This window comes from Salmo salar, chromosome 10 (genome assembly GCF_965601325.2).
Source record: "Salmo salar chromosome 10, fSalSal1, whole genome shotgun sequence".
In the NCBI taxonomy this organism is placed as follows: domain Eukaryota; kingdom Metazoa; phylum Chordata; class Actinopteri; order Salmoniformes; family Salmonidae; genus Salmo; species Salmo salar.
The window spans coordinates 26261868-26282741 of record NC_138300.1 but is presented as its reverse complement, the minus strand read 5'-3'; the positions used below and the strand labels follow the sequence as shown (position 1 = coordinate 26282741).

The window sequence follows — 20874 nt, the reverse complement described above, 5'->3', positions numbered from 1 at the left end:
CAAATCAAATATTATTGGTCACATACGCATGTATAGCAGATGTTACTGCGGGTGTAGCAAAATGCTTGTGTTTCTAGCTCCAACAGTGCAGTAATATCTAACAAAGGAATGGAATTAAGAATATATGTGGACGAGCAATGTCAGAGCAGCATAGACTAAGATACAGCAGAATAGCATAGAATACAGTATATACGAGATGAGTAACGCAAGATATGTAAACATTATTAAAGTGACTAGTGTTCCATTTATTAAAGTGGCCAGTGATTTCAAGTTTATGTATGTAGGCAGCAGCCTCTAATGTGCTAGTGATGACTATTTAACTGTCTGGTGGCCTTGAGATAGAAGCTGTTTTTCAGTCTTTCGGTCCCAGCTTTGATGCACCTGTACTGACCTCGCCTTCTGGATGATAGCAGGGTGAACAGGCAGTGGCTCGGGTGGTTGTATTCCTTGATGATCTTTTTGGCCTTCCTATGACTTCCTGTGACACCAGTAGGTGTCCTGGAGGGAAGGTAGTTTGCCTCGGTGATGTGTTGGGCAGACCGCACCACCCTCTGGAGATCCCTGTGGTTGCGGGGGTGCAGATGCCGTACCAGGCTGTGATACAGCCCGACAGGATGCTCTCAATTGTGTCTTCTTGGGTATCACGCTACAAGCTTGGAACACCTGTATTTGGGGAGTTTCTCCCATTCTTCTCTGCAGATCCTCTCAAGCTCTGTCAGGTTGGATGGGGAGTGTCGCTGCACAGCTATTTTCAGGTCTCTCCAGAGATGTTCGATCGGGTTCAAGTCTGGGCTCTGTTTGAGCCACTTAAGGACATTCAGACACTTGTCCCGAAGCCACTCCTGGTTTGCCTTGGCTGTGTGCTTAGGGTCGTTGTCCTGTTGGAAGGTGAACCTTCAACCCAGTCTGAGGTCCTGAGCGCTCTGGAGCAGGTTTTCATCAAGGATCTCTCTGTACTTTGTTCCGTTCATCTTTCCCTCAACCTGACTAGTCTCCCAGTCCCTGCCGCTGAAAAACATCTCCACAGCATGATGCTTCCACCACCATGCTCACCATAGGGATGGTGCCAGGTTTCCTCCAGATGTGATGTTTGACAAAGGGTTCAATCTTGGTTTCATCAGACCAGAGAATCTTCTTTCTGATGGTCTGAGAATCCTTTAGGTGACTTTTGGCAAACTCCAAGCGGGCTGTCATGTGGCTTTTACTGAGGATTGGCTTACGTCTGGCCACTCTACAATAAAGGCCTGATTTGTGGAGTGCTACAGAGATGGTTGTCCTTCTGGAAGGTTCTCTCATCTCCACAGAGGAACTCTGGAGCTCTGTCAGAGTGACCATTGGGTTCTTGGTCACCTCCCTGACCAAGGCCCTTCTCCCCCGAATGCTCAGTCTGGCTGGGCGGCCAGCTCTAGCAAGAGTCTTGGTGGTTCCAAACTTCTTCCATTTAAGAATGATGGAGGCCACTGTGTTCTTGGGGACCTTCAATGCTGCAGAAATGTTTTGGTACCCTTCCCCAGATCTGTGCCTCCACAAAAAAAACCTGTCTCGGAGCTCTATGGACAATTCCTTCGACCTCATGGCTTGGTTTTCGCTCTGACATGCACTGTCAACTGTGGGACCTCACATAGACAGGTGTGTGCCTATCCAAATCATGTTCAATCAATTTAATTTACCACAGGTGGACTCCAATCAAGGATGATCAATCGAAACAGGATGCACCTGAGCTCAATTTCGAGTTTCATAGCAAAGGGTCTGAAAACTTACGTAAATAAGGTATTTCAGTTTTTATTTGTAATACATTTGCAAATAAATCTAAAAACCTGTTTTTGCTTTGTCATTGTGGTGTATTATGTGTAGATTTATGAGGAAAAAATGTATTTAATTAATTTTAAAATAAGGCTATAACGTATCAAAATGTGGAAAAAGTGAAGGGGTCTGAATACTTTCCGAATACACTGTATATATGAAGCATGTCAAACAGTATGTAAACATAATTAGTGACCAGTGTTCAATGATTATGTACATAGGCCAGCAGTCTCTAAGGTTCAGGGTAGAATGCCGGACGGTAGCCGGCTAGGGACAGTGACTAAGTTCAGGACAGGGTACTGGGCGGACGCCGGCTAGCGGTGACTATTTTACAGTCTAATGGCCTGGAGATGAAAGTAGTTTTCTCTGCCCAGCTTTGATGGACCTGTACTGTCTCCGCCTTCTAGATGGTAGCGGGGTGAACAGGCCGTGGCTCAGACTGCTGAGGTCCTTGATGATCTTCTTCGCCTTGCTGTGACACTGGATGCCGTAGATGTCCTTGAGGGCAGGCAGTGTGCCCCTGGTAATGCGTTGGGCTGAAACCGCTAAAACCCTCATGCATGCATTAATCTCCTTCCATCTTGACTACTACAACTCACTTCTCTGCCGCGTCAAATCAAGCTCCCACCATAATCTCGAAATGGATGGTTACAATTCTGCAGTTTGACTCCGCACCCACACTAAGACCTGGCAGTACATCACCCCTGTCCTCTGTGAACTCCACTGGCTCCCTGTCTCCCAACGCATTGATTACAAGATCCTCCTTCTACCCTTCACCACCTTGCCCCCCACTTACCTCTCAGACCTCTTTCTCCCCTACCAACCAACACGCACACTCCATTCCACCTTGTCATCCCCAGGTCGAAGCTCCAGAGCTTCAGCGACAGGGCCTTCTCCAGGGTTGCTCTTAGGCTCTGAATCTCCCTCCAGCCATCCATGACTCAGAGGCCATCACTGCCTTTCAGTCCCTCCTAAAGCCCCACCTCTTTGACAAGGCCTATCCTTAAGCCCCCCCCCCGTCCACACACACATACAAGCAAAGAAATACACTACTAAGACACTCCTCTCTTCACCATACTGAGCAGCAGTGGTGTAAAGTACTTAAGTAAAAATACTTGAAAGTATTACTTAAGTTATTTTTGGGGGTATCTGTACTTTACTTTACTATTTATATTTTTGCCAACTTTTACTTTTTACTCCATACATTTTCCGCAGATACCCAAAGTACTAGTTACAATTTGAATGCTTAGCAGTACAGGAAAAAGGTCCAATTCACACACTTATCAAGAGAACATCCCTGGTCATCCCTACTGCCTCTGATCTGGTGGACTCACTAAACATAAATGCTTCCTTTGCAAATGATGTTGGAGAATTGGAGTGTGTCCTTGGCTGTCAAAAACAAGTCATAAAAAAGGAAATTGTGCCGTCTGGTTTGCTAAATATAAGGAATTTGATGTATAGTATTTACTTTTACTTTGTACTTTTACTCAAGTATGAAAATGTAGTACTTTTTCCACCACTGTACTTAAGTACATTTAAAATCTGATACTTTTAGACTTTTACTGAAGTAGTATTTTACTGGGCTACTTTCACTTTTACTTGAGTCATTTTGTATTACGGTATCTTTACTTTTACTCAAGTTTTTCTTTTAATTTCTACAATTGTAAAGCGACTTTGGTTCCTTGAAAAGTGGTACATGCAGTAAGTCCCGTGAAGGCGGCTCTGTGTTTTCCCCGAAGCGGGCAAAGAAGATGTTTAGCTTGTCCGGCACCGATTTATAATGTGCGATTGTCTGGAGTCCCTGCCACATACATTTCATGTCTGAGCCGTTGAATTGCGACTCCACTTCGTCCCTGTACTGTCGTTTTGCCTCTTTGATTGCCTTACGGAGGGCACAGCTGGTCTGTTCGTACACGTCCATGTTTCCAGTCACCTTGCCATGGTTAAATGCGGTGGTTCGTACTTTCAGTTTTGCGCGAATGCAACCATTTATCCAAGGTTTTTGGTTTGGATAAGTTCTAATCATCAGGATGGGAAAAACATCCTCTATGCACTTCCTGATGAACTCAGTCACTGAGTCAGTGTATACGTCAATACTATTCTCAGAGGCAGCCCGGAACAATTCCCAGTACTCGTGATCAAAATAATGTTGAAGATTCTGATTGGTCAGACCAACATTGAACAGTCCTTACCATAGTTTAAGTTTCTGGCTATAGGAGTGGAGGATCAAAATGGAGGCATGATCTGATTTGCCAAAGGAAAATCAAGCCTAACAGTGCATCAAAATCACAAATAGATTTGGCTTGAATGCTGGTGCTTACACACTGGTGCCTCCATTTGAACTGTGATGATACGTTTTTCTGTAATCAAAACTGTCCTCAGACATCCCCTTGCTAATTATTAGATTGGTTTCTTTTACCTCCAAGCAAGTTGGACAAAGTCCCTGGTAACCAAGCAGAAGACGAGCAGACCAAACAATGTTTTTGATCCCAGGGACATATAAGATGATCAGAGTGACTCACAAAGTCCTAGCAAACATTGCAAAGTAAGAGAGGGAAACGTGTCATAACACACACTAAGATGAAAAATTCCAGGAAATATCACCTCCTGCAGTAGACATCCAATTTTAAGATTCAGAGAAAAATAAATAAGATCCCACACACTGCACTTGCACAGTATCAGTATTTTGTGCCAACATTTTGGCCTCACAGCCTTCATCATAGTTTCTATGTTTCTTCGAACTGTTATTTAACATTTCCTATGCACCTGCAAAGCAATCCCTAAATGTGTGTGTGCATTTCACTTTTATGATTGAGAAAAAAAATGAAGTAAACTTAATTATGAAAACCCAGCCAAAGTTTCCAGTATAAGGTCAAAGTTAACTATAGATGTTTCTGATATCTGCCTCTTTCTACATATAATCTACACTACAAAAATGGAAGAATAATGGAACTATTGAAAGTAAAGGACAATCAGACGTGTTGACTTGAGACCATCTATTCTGTGGCTCTTGTGGGGATCAAGGCTTGGTTCTCAATGGAACAGGGTCGGCTCATTCTGACATCGTCCTAATTGCTTTGAACCAATAGGATACTCAGATTTAATAGACAATTAAGTGAATCCAAACACACTCAAATGAGAGGATTTACTCAGGCGCCGGGGGAAGAGAAACAGCTCACCATCCCATAATGGGTTTCTTGGCAACCTGTACCGACTGTACTATTATAAGAGACTATCTGCACAGCGTCCAAATCTTTTCACACCACATGTGCAGAATCTATTCAATTTATGATCAGCAACATATCATTTTATGTCTTGTTTAAACGGCAAACAGTTTATATATTTTATCTTCACCTGTGCTGTGGCACCATCTTTTTATGGATGGCTGAGAGAAATAATAGAAACAAATGTAAACATTCTCTGCCTCTCTGATCTGAGTGTCCATCAAACAGAATGACTGTTAATCCTGAGAGAGAGAGAGATCTTGACATTGACATCATGTTTTTACTGTTGTTCCCTTGATAAACAACAAAGACATGTAAACCATTCTGCTCCATAAGAGAGAGATAGAGAGAGAGGGAGGAGTAACTGAACAGGGCAACAAGACTCTTGGGAAATTCACCCTTAATTAGGCCGGATTCAGAATCCATGGTAACAGATTGATCTGTGAAAGGTCAGGGCCCTGTAGGCACTCGATTGGCAGCATGTTATCCAATATTGATCATTTTAACTGTAAAACGCTGAAACTTGTACATACATTAGATGCTATTCCCTGACCACTGCCCTGGTCCAGAACCCACTGTATGTAGGAGACGTGTGTGTGTGTGTGTGTGTGTGTGTGTGTGTGTGTGTGTGTGTGTGTGTGTGTGTGTGTGTGTGTGTGTGTGTGTGTGTGTGTGTGTGTGTGGCATACATGTGTGTGCGAGAGAGCGAGAGAGAGAGAGAGAGTGGAAGAGCGAAAGAAAGAAAGAGAGAGAGCATCATCCCTGTACTGGAGAGGAATAGGGAGGCGGGGATGAAGGAGGATAGGTAACGAGCTGTGTCTTAAATAGATAATCTGTCAAAATAGCCAGGATGTTATATAAGGGCCAGACTGGGATGATGGGAGTCAGATGTTGTGTGGTGCCTCTGGTGGAGTCACTGGTAGGCGAGTGTGTGAGTGGGAGGGTCCGTGGGGGTGTGTGTTGTGTGTGTGGGATGGGATGAGAGCTTTATGCTTACCTCTGCCTGTACTGTAGTGCTGCAGTTTGTCACTGTATATAGTCTCCTTCATGTATGATCTCTTCCTGCAACAAAGAATCAGCAAAAGACGGTTATGTAACCATATTTGACAATATTAAGCCACTGTATTAAACGTTTTTAATATTAACATTTAATTCCTGGGAGGCATAACCGTTGAACATATTCCTGGTAACACCAGGTATGAGCAGTGACTAAGTGGTTGTTACCTGCTGCAGACGATGGAGATGGCCACCAATGATACAAGGAAGACCACTCCTGCAGCCGCTGAGCCTGCAATCAAAGGCAGCTGCTCCCTCAGCTCCGATTTATACTCATCTGCAACGAGAGAGAGAGAGAGAGAGAGAGAGAGAGAGAGAGAGAGAGAGAGAAAGAGAGAGAGATATAAATAGTGAGAGATAAAGAGGGAGAGGGAGATATATAAATAGTGAGAGATAAAGAGGGAAAGAGGGAGATATATAAAAAGTGAGAGATAAAAAGGGAGAGAGGGAGATATATAAATAGTGAGAGAAAGATGGAGAGAGGGAGAGAGAGAGATATAAATAGTGAGAGATAAAGAGGGACAGAGGGAGAGAGAGAGAGATGTAAATAGTGAGAGATAAAGAGGAAGAGAGAGAGAGATATATAAATAGTGAGAGATAAAGAGGGAGAGAGAGAGAGAGAGATATAAATAGTGAGAGATAAAGAGAGAGCGAGATGTAAATAATGAGAGATAAAGAGGGAGAGAGAGAGAGAGAGAGAGAGAGAGAGAGAGAGAGAGAGAAAGACAGGAGAGAAATGGAGAGAAATAGAGAGTTGAAGGCAAGGTAAAAGAGGAGGTCAGAGAAGAGGTGTGAAAAGTGAAGTGGTGCGAGGAGAAGAGAGGAAAGGATGGGAGAGAAGAGAAATAGCAGTATTGGAACAGTTAAATGGTATTGGGACAGTGTCAAAGGTGTCTCTACTGTGAAATACATAGACATGTGGGCTAGTATCTGTGCAGACAGACAGTCCCTCAGAGTGACACATTGCTTCCTGACACAGCTAATCCCTTTACACACGAAATAGGAGTCAGAAGAACGCCTGCTAATCTCAACACAAATTCTTTATCACGTGTCAGAGGGAGAGTTAAGAAAGTAAACAGAAACACCATACCTTCATATGTATAGATCGGATTAAAAGGATGTGTTGCTGTTCTGTCATTTCCAACTGAATCACACATTCTCCAGTATTTATCTATATTCACTTATATAACCATTCATATTGTGTTTTGAATGAACAGCACCCTTTTTCATATTCTGTGGTTTTCATATGGGTTATAATTGTTTATACCATTTTGTGGAAGCTTTCAAAATAGATACTAGTGATAACAAATATTTTAGACTTATTTTGGTGCAACATTTGCATAAAAGCTTTATTTTAACTTTTTATTTGGTTCATAGTTTTATAGTCTCTAACCATGACCAGAAAACTTTTCTAAGACAGATGACTCAACTGTTTTGGGGGGGAACGGATTCTGCTGCAACCCCAAGTCTTCGGCAGGCGCTGCTGCTAGAGATCCCTTAACGAGCTACACCACACTGTGAGCATGCAGGGGCTCTCTGTTGGCTGCTTTCCTTCACTACACCATGCAGCTGTGCCACCTGCAAAGACTCACTATGGCTAACACCTCAAATGTGCAATTTCCCCGAACAAATGGAATTAGTCAGAGCCATATATTTATTTTCTACAGTGCCTTCATAATTTATTCACACCCCTTGACTTTTCCACATTTCGTTGTGTTACAGCCTGAATTTAAAATGGATTCAATTTAGATTTTGGCACTGATCTACACTCAATTCCCCATAATGTCAAAGTGGAATTATGTTTTTAGAAATGTTTACAAATTAATCAAAATGAAAAGCTGAATTGTCTTGAGTCAATAAGTAGTCAATCCCTTTGTTATGGCAAGCCTAAATAACTTCATGAGCAAAAATGTGCTTAACAAGTCAGATAATAAGTTGCATCGACTATACAAAATCAGACATTGAATATCCCTTTGAGCATGGTAAATTTATTAAACTTTGGATTGTGTATCAATACACCCAGTCACTACAAAGATACAGGAGTCCTCCCTAACTCAGTTGACAGAGAGGAAGGAATCTGCTCAAGGATTTCACCATGAGGCCAAAAGTGATTTTAAACCAGTTACAGAGTTGAATGGCTGTGATAGGATACAACAACAACATTGTACTTACTCCACAGTACTAACCTAAATGACAAAGTGAAAAGAAGGCCTGTACAAAAAATATATATATTCCAAAAAATTGCAATAAGTAAAACTGCAAAATATGTGGCAAAGAAATTATATTTTTGTCCTGAACACAATGCATTATGTTTGGAGCAAATCTAACACAACACATAAATGAGTACCACTTTTCATATTTTCAAGAATGGTGGTGGCTGCATCATGTTATGGGTATGCTTGTCATCAGCAAGGACTAGGGAGTTTTTTTGGGATAAAAAGAAAAGGTCTAGAGCTAATCACAGGCAAAGTCCTAGAGGAAAATCCAAGAGGTAAACCTGGTTCAGTCTGCTTTCTAACAGACAAATTCACATTTCAGCAGGACAATAAGCTAAAACTCAAATCTACACTGGAGTTACTTACCAAGATGACATTAAATGTTCCTGAGTGGCCTACAGTAGTTACAGTTTTGACTTAAACCGTCTTGAAAAGACTTGAAAATGGCTATCTAGCAAAGATCAACAACCAACTTGACAACTTTAAAAAAAATTATGATGAAATATTATTCCACTTTGACATTACAAAGTATTTTGTGTAGATCGTTGACAAAAAAATTACAATTAAATCCATTTTAATCCCACTTTATAACACAACTATATGTGGAAAAAGTCAAGGGGTGTGAATCATTTCTGAAGGCACTGAGGATACATGGCTCTGGTAGGAAGTACTTTAATCCAGACATTGACTTTGGAATATGTATATTAAAAATAAATCCTAATATCAAGGGAATATCGGTTTAATAAAAAAAATTCACCACCTGCTCTGCGTCGACACATACAAATGTATTGCAGTAATGATAGTTAATGTTTGAAGTTATTACTATATCCAATCTCCCACACCGAGTCCACAGACACAAAGACCCGCATGGCGGTCACACACACACACACACGGAGCATACCATCTGTCAGGGTTTGGAAGCACTGCTTGCTGCTGTATTTGCCGAAGCCTGCCACCGTCCTGGCACGGACCTGTACCACGTACATGATGCTTGGCCTCAGGCCCTCCACACGGGCAGTGTTGGTCTGGCTCCGCACCATGGTTGAATTCAACTCAGTGTGGTCCTGTAACAATCAGGGAGAGATCGAAAAAGAGGAGAAAGAGAGCTAGAGAATATTACATCTGTTCATCACACTGGGCCTGCAGCCTTTAGGCAGTGGAGTAACAACTCGAGTCAACCCCTAATCCTAATACACACTACATACTGCCCTGTGGGCTTAGATAACAAAATGGCCCTTATTCCTCTTTATGTTTGTGTATGAGATTATACTGGATGGTGGATATCCACATTGGCCTCCACTGTTGTAATCTTTATACAGCCATAGAGGGTAATTAGGCTTTTCACATACACACAGTATATCATTTTAGAACTCTTTTAATTTGGCCACATAAAAGCAGAAATAGGGACATCGAGCAATGAGTTGGGTGTTGAGAAAAAAAGAGTTCCAAACAACATCCCCATATTAGATCTTTCATCATGTGCAGCATATCAGTAGCTGATCCTGGTTTTAGAATCCATGCATAGACGTATTAATCATCAATCATCAACCAGAGTTACCACACACATCTCTCCTTTCAGATCGTTGGCTCATCACAACACACCTTTTCACTGGCATTGTGTGTACTTAGAGAGCTTATGGCATTTGCTTTTCTTTCTCTGTTTGCTTTAATCCCTCTCTGTCTGTCTCTTTTTCCAGACTCTTTCCTCTGTGGAGGGATGAGAGCAAACAGGAGCAGGAGGTGGAAAAACACTGAGACGTGTCCAGGTTCGCCTCAGACCAGAGTGAATCATCTTTTTACTGAACACATGAGTGTATGTACATGTTCAGCATGTGTTTAGTAATTGTTTCGTGAGAATGTGTGACTTGGTATGTGGCAGGTTAGGTCTGCTGGTTTGTATAAAGACTGGACACATTTTTAGTATCTGGACCATTCAAACTGTAAGTATCCTCCATGGTGGTAATTTATAAAAGGAAAAGTGTGTGCATACACAACAGACACAAAAACAGCCAACCCACAGAGACAGAGAGAGACAGAGGAAGGAAGGAAACACTCCTCAGCTAATGGAGGCTCTAACCTTCCTCTATCAGAAGAAAAACACTGAGCAGAAATTAGATGCAACTTCACCCCTGAAATATAGCTGCTTCCTCGCTCAGCGCATGCACTGCCTAAATGACAAGGTCCAGTGCAGAATTAGATATGGGGGACTTTGTATAATGCCTGGAATTCCTTAAATGCCCAAGGCCACTTATCTCTCTTCCCCAGAAATACCCAGTGAACCGCCCTTTACAACCACTCCCAATTCCATCCCTCTGAAGCCCCAACCCATCCTCCCCTGGCCTTATCCCCGCCTGGCCTTCTTAAAGATTTGTGAGGGGTGGAGACTCCCAGAGCTGCGAAGGGGGACTGTGAACTTAACTCTCAACAGCCTAGCAGTGTTCAGCCTGGCAATGTTCAGCCTGGCAGTGTTCCGTGGCACTTCAGTCAAAGCTGACGGATAAAATATGCCTCGTTGGCCCTTGCCATTTCAATTTCAAAAGCAGACTCCACCTTGCCATTACGCCAATATTCTCACTGCTTATTATCACACCAGCTTTGATGCTCAGCAAGAAGGCCAAGAAGACATCCACTACCTCAGCAAAGGCTAGCAAATGGAATTCTCCTCATACATGCAGAGAATGCGGAATGGGGTTTGTACTCGGACCGAGTAGAGCATTACATAATAGGATATTGTGACAGGGAGTGCTGACATTATCAGTGTGCTGTCCCATCGGGAACCCACCTCTTCTTCATTGTCTGCACAGAGCAGGAGGAAGAAAAAGACCTTCGGTAGAATAGAGAATTTATATCTGCTTTCATTGGCCAATTGGTGCAATCCAGGCCCGATCCCAAATCTAAACCAACCCCATGGCTCCAGACATTCCCTGGAGATTGCAGCTGAGTGACTGGCATTACACACAGAAATACTGGACGAGGTGGGGGGGTGGTGAAACTATGAAGAGAGTGGCAGGACAGGAAACAGCGTGTTACACTGGCCCTCCATACATAATTATCAATTTCAACAAGCATGAACCCTATTCGTGGGCTAAGTTTTTTTTTGTGTGAAAGATATGTAGTAATCCGCAAAGCATCATACACTGTGGTGGGACTCTGATGACTTCATGATTTCAAAAATAACTTTAAATCATCTTACCTTTTAGCTCTGATACATTTTCCTGTTGCCCAGACAGAGGTGATAAAGCCATCATATTAAGCAGACCAGGTAAATAAAACAAGTATGGAAATAGAACAAAGCGTTCAGACTCGTATTCCTTCAATTTGATCCATAATTCTCTCCATTATTTTCTGTGGGGGAGTGTAACCTGGACATGGGGTAATAGTAGAATGTATTATTCTCCTTCCGTTGTGTGTGTGGGGCCATCTTTTCTGACTCTCCACCCTGAGGACTCTGGTTCTCCTCATCTCTTCTTTGCAATACAGCTGTGGTCCAGGTAAATATCCCTATCCCTATCTCCACGATATTACTATTGTCTCTCTGAGGAAATTAGTTTGTTCAACACTATGTTGTGTCTATGGAGCCACTGTGGGAGTCCTGAAATGAAACACGGTACAGAACCACCTCAAAAAAACCTGTGACTTCCGCTGTGATGAAAAAGGTATGTCTTTATATTGAAATATGTGACTCGTTTCAGGAAACTAGGTGTATGTCGTACATAACTAAACTCTTCAAAAAAAGAAACGTCACTTTCAGGACCCTATCTTCCAAAGATAATGAATAAAAATCCAAATAACCCCACAGATCTTCATTGTAAAGGGTTTAAACACTGTTTCCCATGCTTGTTCAATGAACCGTAAACAATTCATGAACATGCACCTGTGGAACGGTCGTTAAGAAACTAACAGCTTACAGACGGTAGGTCATTAAGGTCACAGTTGTGAAAACTTAGGACACTAAAGAGGCCTTTCTACTGACTCTGAAAAACACCAAAAGAAAGATGCCCAGGGTCCCTGCTCATCTGCGTGAACGTGCCTTAGGCATGCTGCAAGGAGGCATGAAGACTGCAGATGTGGCCAGGGCAATAAATTGCAATGTCCGTACTGTGAGATGCCTAAGACAGCATTACAGGGAGACAGGATAGACAATTGATCGTCCTCGCAGTGGCAGACCACGTGTAACAACACCTGCACAGGATCAGTACATCCAAACATCACACCTGCGGGACAGGCACAGGACGGCAACAACAACTGCCTTAGTTACACCAGGATGGCACAATCCCTCCATCAGTGCTCAGACTGTCCACAATAGGTTGAGAGAGGCTGGACTGAGGGCTTGTAGGCCTGTTGTAAGGCAGGTCCTCACCAGACATCACCGGCAACATCGCCGCCTATGGGCACAAACCCACCGTCGCTGGACCAGACAGGACTGGCAAAAAGTGCTCTTCACTGAGGAGTCGCGGTTTTGTCACACCAGGGGTGATGGTCGGATTCACGTTTATCATCGAAGGAATGAGCGTTACACCGAGGCCTGTACTCTGAAGGTGAAGGGTCCATCATGGTCTTGGGCAGTGTGTCACAGCATCATCGGACTGAGCTTGTTGTCATTGCAGGCAATCTCAACGCTGTGCGTTACAGTTACAGAGAAGACATCCTCCTCCCTCATGTGGTACCCTTCCTGCAGGCTCATCCTGACATGACCATCCAGCATGACAATGCCACCAGCCATACTGCTCTTTCTGTGCGTGATTTCCTGCAAGACAGGAATGTCAGTGTTCTGCCATGGCCAGCGAAGAGCCCGGATCTCAATCCCATTGAGCACATCTGGGACCTGTTGGATCTGAGGGTGAGGGTGACGGCCATTCCCCCTAGAAATGTCTGGGAACTTGCAGGTGCCTTGGTGGAAGAGTAAGGTAACATCTCACAGCAATAATTGGCAAATCTGGTGCAGTCCATGAGGAGGAGATGCACTGCAGTACTTGATGCAGCTGGTGGCCACACCAGATACTGACTGTTACTTTTGATTTTGACCCCTCCCACCACTCCCCTTTGTTCAGGGACACATTATTCAATTTATGTTAGTCACATGTCTGTGGAACTTGTTCAGTTAATGTCTCAGTTGTTGAATCTTGTTATGTTCATACAAATATTTACACGTTAAGTTTGCTGAAAATAAACACAGTTGACAGTGAGAGGACGTTTCTATTTTTGCTGAGTTTACTTCACAAGGGCGCCATTTCAACGTAAACTTAATTTTTTTTTATCAAAATGTGTTTTTTGGCAGAGATGCCTTCTGGGACATGTGAACTTTCATGTGCCTTAATAACAAACTTGTATTCCATCTGTAAATACAAATAAAATTGTTAAATTACAAGCCTAGCTGGTTTAGCCATGGAAAAAGGCCGCTTCCCGCTAGCCATGATTGGACATGCCAAGAGATGAGTTCGGATTGGTCTGCCATGTAGAGTATGATAGCTAAGGAGATGGAGAAAATTCTGGCGTTTGATTGCAAATATGCAGACGGAGTCAACAAGAGAACACAGAAGGCTCCAAATTACATCTTCAAACTAAGAGCAACCATGGCATCTGTGACAGAGAGGGAGAAGTGTCCATCCATGTATACGGTTAAGAGAGTCTAGCTAGCAACATTTTCAGATATAAAATGTTTCTAGTTTGTCAGAAAATGTACTGTTAGCTAGCTAGCTAATGTTACGTGTATGATCTGTGTAGTAATATTATTCGTATCTTAGAGCCATTTGCACTGCTAGTGTCATGACTGTCCTGATCAGGTCAGGTTACAGGAGACCACAATCCTACAGGGTCTCTCTCAACCCCCAACAGAGGAGGAGAGATCTAGGGGTATGAGGATGTGGGGGTTTTATGACCCCTCACGCCCAGGATAAATCTTAGGACACAGAGAAATTCCTTTGTCCTCACTATGGAGAACTGGCCTCAGAACATTAAACATGCAATAGAAGGACTTTGGAACAATGGTTTCCGTCAGCCACAATGGTGGTCATGACGAGAGATGGAATATGAAAATGTATGTAATTTTTGTTTTATTATTAAAGGTTAACAGATGACGTTATTATGAAAACATTGTACCTTTAAGAGTTTTCCCAGTGTATGCCTGATGTTTATACATTGTACGTTGTGTGGAAAATATCCAAATCAAAGAGAATGTTTTGGTAAAGATGAGATGTGAAGTTAGTGTCTAAAATTGGATTTGAGTAAAATCTAGGCCTTGTCCCTTAACTTGGTACGCCCAGAGAATTGCCCTAAAGGCGGTTACGCCCACTTCTGACCTGAGGGTATAAGACATGTGACTGAAGAATGAACTGTAGACTAAAAGAGACCCCAAGCTGCAGCGAAGGTCTAAATGGTCAACGAACCCCAAAACGCAACACAAAGTTTGAAGACAAATAAATATTTTTCTACCCAAGCTACGGATGAGTAGCTGTGTCTAAGTGGGTGAATTCAAGCCGAACCACCTAGCCTCCACTCTTCATCGAATCGTGGTATCTACGCTATTTCATTCATACGCTGTGAGCTCTGAGCTACAGAGCTGTCTGTCCTCAGACGACACCACAGAGAAAAGGGAAGAAATCAGACCACCAAGCCAAGAAGGACACTAACATCGTGAGGACAATCAGAGAGTTGCGTCAGAGCAGTGCGCCCTTGAGAAGCCTAAACGAGCCATGCGGGACGCCCCTCTGAGATCTCCAACACGTAATTACATCATTATATTCTGACCCATAAGAGCGGCAGTTCGGGGCAAGGCTAGGTTTAAATAAGCATAGCTGACAAATGAACCCAAATGTATATTTCTCTCGTGTACTTTCTTTGTTTCTCTCTCTTTTAAATCCCCATTTTGGGTAACACGCGCCAGTGTGTTGGCCCGTTATACTAAGTCCTAATCAATAGCCTAGACTGTGTTTTGTGTATGTGTATTTTTATCATCATTTTAGCTTGCTAGTAAATAAATAATCAACTAAGATTGGTGTTGTAAACTCATTGGTGAAGCCCGGGTTCGTGCAGATTCCCGGATTATGCGACGTTCAGACATGAGACTAGAGGTTGATTAATTTAGCGACTGTTGTAAAATCGATATTCTGATATTCTTTGAGTTAATTTGGGAAATAGAAACTCAATAAAACTAATTTTCCCATGGTGCCCCAGGTTAATGAGTTAATAATTGCTTGATTCATTGCTTGATTAATTTAAGCACGTAATTATAAACAGTTAATCATTCGATGAGCAACAGTCGCCACATTAACTAATACAACGTCACGACACTAGTTATAGCCTAATGTTAGCTAGCTAACATTGAACCTCGTTGGTTAGCTACCTGCAGATTCATGTAGGGTAGTAACATTATGAGTTGGGATTATGGTTAATTGTTTAGCTAGCTAGCTACATGTCGAAACAAAAGACTCCACTATGCAAGTAACTATTTCAATAGAATGTTTATGATGTCTCTGCGACAACTGTCAATAGAAGTAGCTGGTGTCTTTGGTTGTTTAGTACATAGCCTCATGTGAATCCTTAAAGAGATGGGTGGGGCTAAAGCTTAAAAGGGTGTGAACGATGCTGAATGGGTGTAGACAAAGAAGGTAGGTACCAAATCCAGTAGGTACCAAATTATTCAAGGACATTTTCTCAAAAGTGAGGTTACAAATGTATCAACTTTCAAAGCAGAATTACCTTCCCATTGTTATGTGCTGATTGCCCGCAGGCCTACAAAAGGGTTTCCCATCCCAGTTGCCCATCCCTGGCCTGGGGGATGAGGGCAGGCACACAAAGACATAGACTGATAGACATAGACTGATGAAAACAATTGTGGCCCAGTCCATTAAAAGTAAAAATGCTAAAATAGCTAGTTGTCTTTGACATACAGAACACTCAATATCTTTAACGCAACTTAGCCTGTTTAAATAGGCCAGCTAGCCTCCCTCTTCTCGTGCTCTCAGAACTAGACATATGAAGTGCTTATTAATAACAACCTTTCACTGATTGACCAGGAAAACAACTAAGTCATCAGAGGACAGAGAGGGTTTTGACCAAACTCTCTGAAAGAGCACATTTGACAGCATTATGTTGGATAATATACAATATTACAGTAAATGCATGCTTTATGAGTGTACAGTGCTGTTAACAGTCTTTTCAATAGAAACCACAACTGACATCGTATCCATGAACTCCATAGGTATGACCATACTATATCAGAGAGGAAAATACGAGAGCCAGAGAAGGATACTGACAGAAGACTCTAGATGTGCAGCAGGCAGAGAGAGACAATGAAAAGGAAATGGACACAACAATGAAAAAACACAGTGTAAAACAGAGTGAGAGAAAGAAGAAGTAGGGAGATATAGAGGAAGCTGAGAGAGACAGAGGGAGGTTAGGGCAATGGAGTAGATATAAGGTTAGCGAGACCACCGGGCAGCCCTCTCTAAGCATGGGGGAAGCTGCATATTTACTACCTAATGATATAGAGTTGAAAGGCTGTGTGCTGCCTCTACTCAGGGGGAAAAAGGCTGTGTGGAGGAGCCACAGGTCAGACAGGGTTGGCGAAAGACCCAGACTGAGAGGACACCTTTCACACAAAACAGGTCCAAGCACGCCGATATCCTAGCAACCCACTGCTCTGTGCTCATCCAAAGAAGACGCGGGTTAAACGCAATTAATGGATAATTATCAAGGTTGCAAAGGCATTCTCAGATGCACACTCGCCAAGGTAACGAGGGGAATGACTCAAAAATCAGAGGGTACAATAAAATTTGAGTAAACGTTTCAAGTATAATGACACATGAATATTGAGTCCCATGGGGAAAAGGATAAAGGCATAAAGGCTAATATTCCCAGCAAGCTTGGTAGACCAATACCTGCCCAGAAGATTCACCCAATAGAGACAACCTTCTGGGTGTCTTTCCATTGAACGTAAAAGAGATGCCTTTGGTGGACATAATGATCTGTTCGTGTATTATTACAGACATTAATTATTAAAATGTTGTCTTACCTTTTCGTAGTACCTCAGTTCATAGTCCAGGATGATTCCATTGGGCTGCTCAGGCTGTGGCCATGACAATGTGAAGCTCTTCATGGTGGAGCTGACCTGGTGCATGATGGGAACCATGGAAGGAGCTAAGGGAACAGACAGATGGGGCAAGGTCAACTGTATGGATGCTTCCTTACTCTTTAGTATTGCAACCATCCTACATGTTTGATCAATGTTATGAAATAAAGGCCTTCTGTGCTGAAACTGTATGAAAAAACATGCTTGACTGAAGAGTCCCATTTAATTGAATGGCTTTCAAATCTCTTAGGAAACACCACAGACGTATGATGTCGTCATACCATTCCTTTAAGCAGTACTGAGGTATCCTTGGTCATAGTATTTCTATTACAACAATTCTATGGCATCGAACTGAGCTCACTTTATAGCACATTTGATTTGCAGCCCTCTTTTCCCCTTACATACAGCAATAAAGTTGAAATGCCCATAACATGTTTTATGAATTAAACCCATTCAGCCCATTCAATTTCATCCCTCTCTTTCTGCTACCACCACAATCCCCCAGGCCATCATCGACAACAACCCATCCTCTTAACCCAGGGAGGGTGGAGGTCACCACAGCAAGCCCTCGACCAGGGATGGAGAGAGGAGTGTGGGATATTACCCCCATAGCACCTAATGGTGTATCTGTTTGTATGATTGTCTTACATCCCGGCAATTCTATGTGACTGAGCATCCTTACTGTAGCAGCAGCAGGGAGAGATGTTGGTCATGTTAAGCGGTTGTCTGTGCACTGCTGCTTTGGCTAAAAGAGGGGAGGGGATAGTCATCAGTCAGTGAGAGGAGGCTCTCTGGCTCTCTTTCACGCACCGCTGCTCCAGCTTTGCGCCGCGTTATCAATACGCTGAGCCTGGCTAGCGGTGAGGCAGCAGTCTACAGGCCCCCAGCACTTCCTATCATTCATACCGTTTCAAATGTGCTGCTTTCCTTGCCTCAAACGGCCTGCTTTTTAATCTTTTCAATTCATTTTTTATTTAATTTCATTTGCTGATTTGGTTTTTGGACTATGAGATATGGAGCTATGTTTTAGTGAGTGAAACTCTAGCTAAGTGGAATGGAATTCCCTAACACAAATGTTTTATATTTTTGGAGCCCACAGGGTTTATGGTGAGGGGTAAACAAATCAGGCAAAACCCTATTATTTTGACAAGTGAGTGAGTGAGTGAGTGAGTGAGTGAGTGAGTGAGTGAGTGAGTGAGTGAGTGAGTGAGTGAGTGAGTGAGTGAGTGAGTGAGTGTATTACATTTGCTGGTCCCCACAAGGAAAAATGCTATTTTAGGCTTAGGGGTTAGGTTTAGGGTTACAATTAGAGTTTGAGGTTTAGGGTCAGGAGTAGGGTTAGGTTAGGTTAAGGAAAATAGGATTTTGAATGGGAATCAATTGTTTGGTCCCCACAAGGATAGTAAAACAAACATGTGTGTGTGTGTGTGTGTGTGTGTGTGTGTGTGTGTGTGTGTGTGTGTGTGTGTGTGTGTGTGTGTGTGTGTGTGTGTGTGTGTGTGTGTGTGTGTGTGTGTGTGTGTCTGTGTGTGTCTGTGTGTGTGTCTGTGTGTGTGTGTCTGTGTGTGTGTGTGTTCCCCATCCTCTCTAACTGTGGCTGGCACGAGGCTGAGTGAATTAGGAGCCAAATAAGAGAAGAAGAAAAAACACTGTTAGCTCTCTAAGAAAGAAATCTGCCACGCTAGACTAGACTTCATGCTCAGCTCAGAATTATGTCTGTCTGAGTTACAGCCCCAAAACAGATATTTAAAAACTCTACAAAAAAGCCATCTGACATTTCCTCTACTAAGTGTGGTGACGCATCCCTCACATAAAAAGACATGTCTGGGTTGTTGCTCTTTCAACTGCTGTTATCTGCCTCAACCTCCACTGGCAAGCTGTGAAATTCAATAGTTTGCTGCTATTGATGACAATGCATGTTTTTTTTTCTGATTCTCATGCTGAAACTATCAATACGATGTTTCCCCGGATAAAGAAAAGGACTCCAAAATCTCCATAAACAATGACACTGAGTGAGGCCGATGCTAAGTTACTACACTGACATTGATGTCTTCATCATCATTTTTGAAATATTGGGCTTCCTCTAACCGATCAATTTTTATTGGCTGAAGTAAACTAGCAGAGCTCTCAAAAGGCTTGCCTCAGCATTTTGCTCTTTTTATGTCTCCAAGATGTGTGTGGATTTACAAGGAGAGAAACGTGTAGAGGAGGATTTGAACAAGCAAGATAAGGGTGGTAAAACTGTCAGAGTTCCAATCTCCCGAACACCAGCATTCCTCACAAGGTAAGAATGTCCCACAGGAGACCTAAAGGACGAAGCAGGATCTCTATATTACAACACTGTTTCCCACAAGAATAAGGCAGAGCTTGTTGGAGGAAAAGTACAGTGATTCTTCACATATATCAGATAAAACAATGTTACCTTTTTGTCAGATAGACTTCATCATTAGGAAAGTCTCATTACAGCCAACATTTAATGTAATGTTGATGATGACCCTGTTTCCTTTACCAATTTGGATTCAAGCTACATGAAATAAAAGTATTTCGGTTGTACTACAAAAAATATGTTCTCCTTCTTTCTCTGCCTTTTCTTTCTGTATGCATTGTTCTGTCTGTCCCTCTCTCTCGTTTGTTCTCGCTCTCTCTCTCGCTCTGTGTGAATGTTTTATAGCTCTAGATAATGCCTCTACTCAGGCAGAGGAAGAGGGGAACATCAGGGATCCCTCACACAGAGACAGACAGCCTGTTATCTCGCCTAGTGCAATATTTCCATCTGTTTCTTGTTTTCTTGTTTACCAGATGTTGGTTCAGATGCAATTTCCAAATGTCCTTATAGGGCACAGGAGACAAACTGACCAAAACACAAGAGATTGGCTTTCTGTGTTCAGATATTACATATAGCTAACTGCCAGTGGCTACTGTAGCTACACTTGTACCTTGATGTTATTCTGTATTTTCTTGAGGTGTTTACTCATGTGTATATGGTTCCAAAGAATACAGTCACTGCAAGCTTTTCCTGTCTCATCTTATTTATTTTTTAATTACCCTTATTTTACCAGGTAAATTGACTGAGAACACATTTTAATTTACAGCAATGACCTGGAGAATAGTTACAGGAGAGAGGAGGGGGAATGAATGAGCCAATTGAAACCTGGAGATGATTAGGTGGCCATGATCGTATGAAGGCCAGATTGGGAATTTAGCCAGGACATCGGGGTTAACACCCCTTCTCTTATGATAAGTGCCATGGGATCTTTTAGTGACCACAGAGAGTGAGGATTTAAAGTCCCATCCGAAAGACAGCCCACTACAAGCGCAATGTCCCCAATCACTGCCCTGGAGCATTGGGATATTTTTTAGACCAGAAGAAAGAATTCTTCCTACAGGCCCTCCAACACCACTTCCAGCAGCATCTGATCTCCCATTCAGAGACTGACCAGGACCAACCCTGCTAAGCTTCAGAGGCAAGCCAGCAGTGGGATGCAGGGTGGTATGCTGCTAACGG

At 42.7% G+C, this 20874-nt stretch overlaps 1 protein-coding gene across 1 annotated transcript in view; it reads right to left on the bottom strand.

Moving 5' to 3' along the window:
• LOC106613872 (ephrin type-B receptor 1) overlaps nucleotides 1–20874 on the bottom strand; it is a 215925-nt gene that overhangs the window by 34150 nt on the left and 160901 nt on the right. The window contains exons 6-9 of the mRNA XM_014216576.3: nucleotides 17313–17437; nucleotides 9201–9363; nucleotides 6252–6360; nucleotides 6025–6089 (exon numbers count right to left, since the gene is read on the bottom strand). Coding sequence (XP_014072051.1) covers nucleotides 6025–6089; nucleotides 6252–6360; nucleotides 9201–9363; nucleotides 17313–17437 — 462 coding nt within the window. The remainder of the gene's footprint in view (nucleotides 1–6024; nucleotides 6090–6251; nucleotides 6361–9200; nucleotides 9364–17312; nucleotides 17438–20874) is intronic.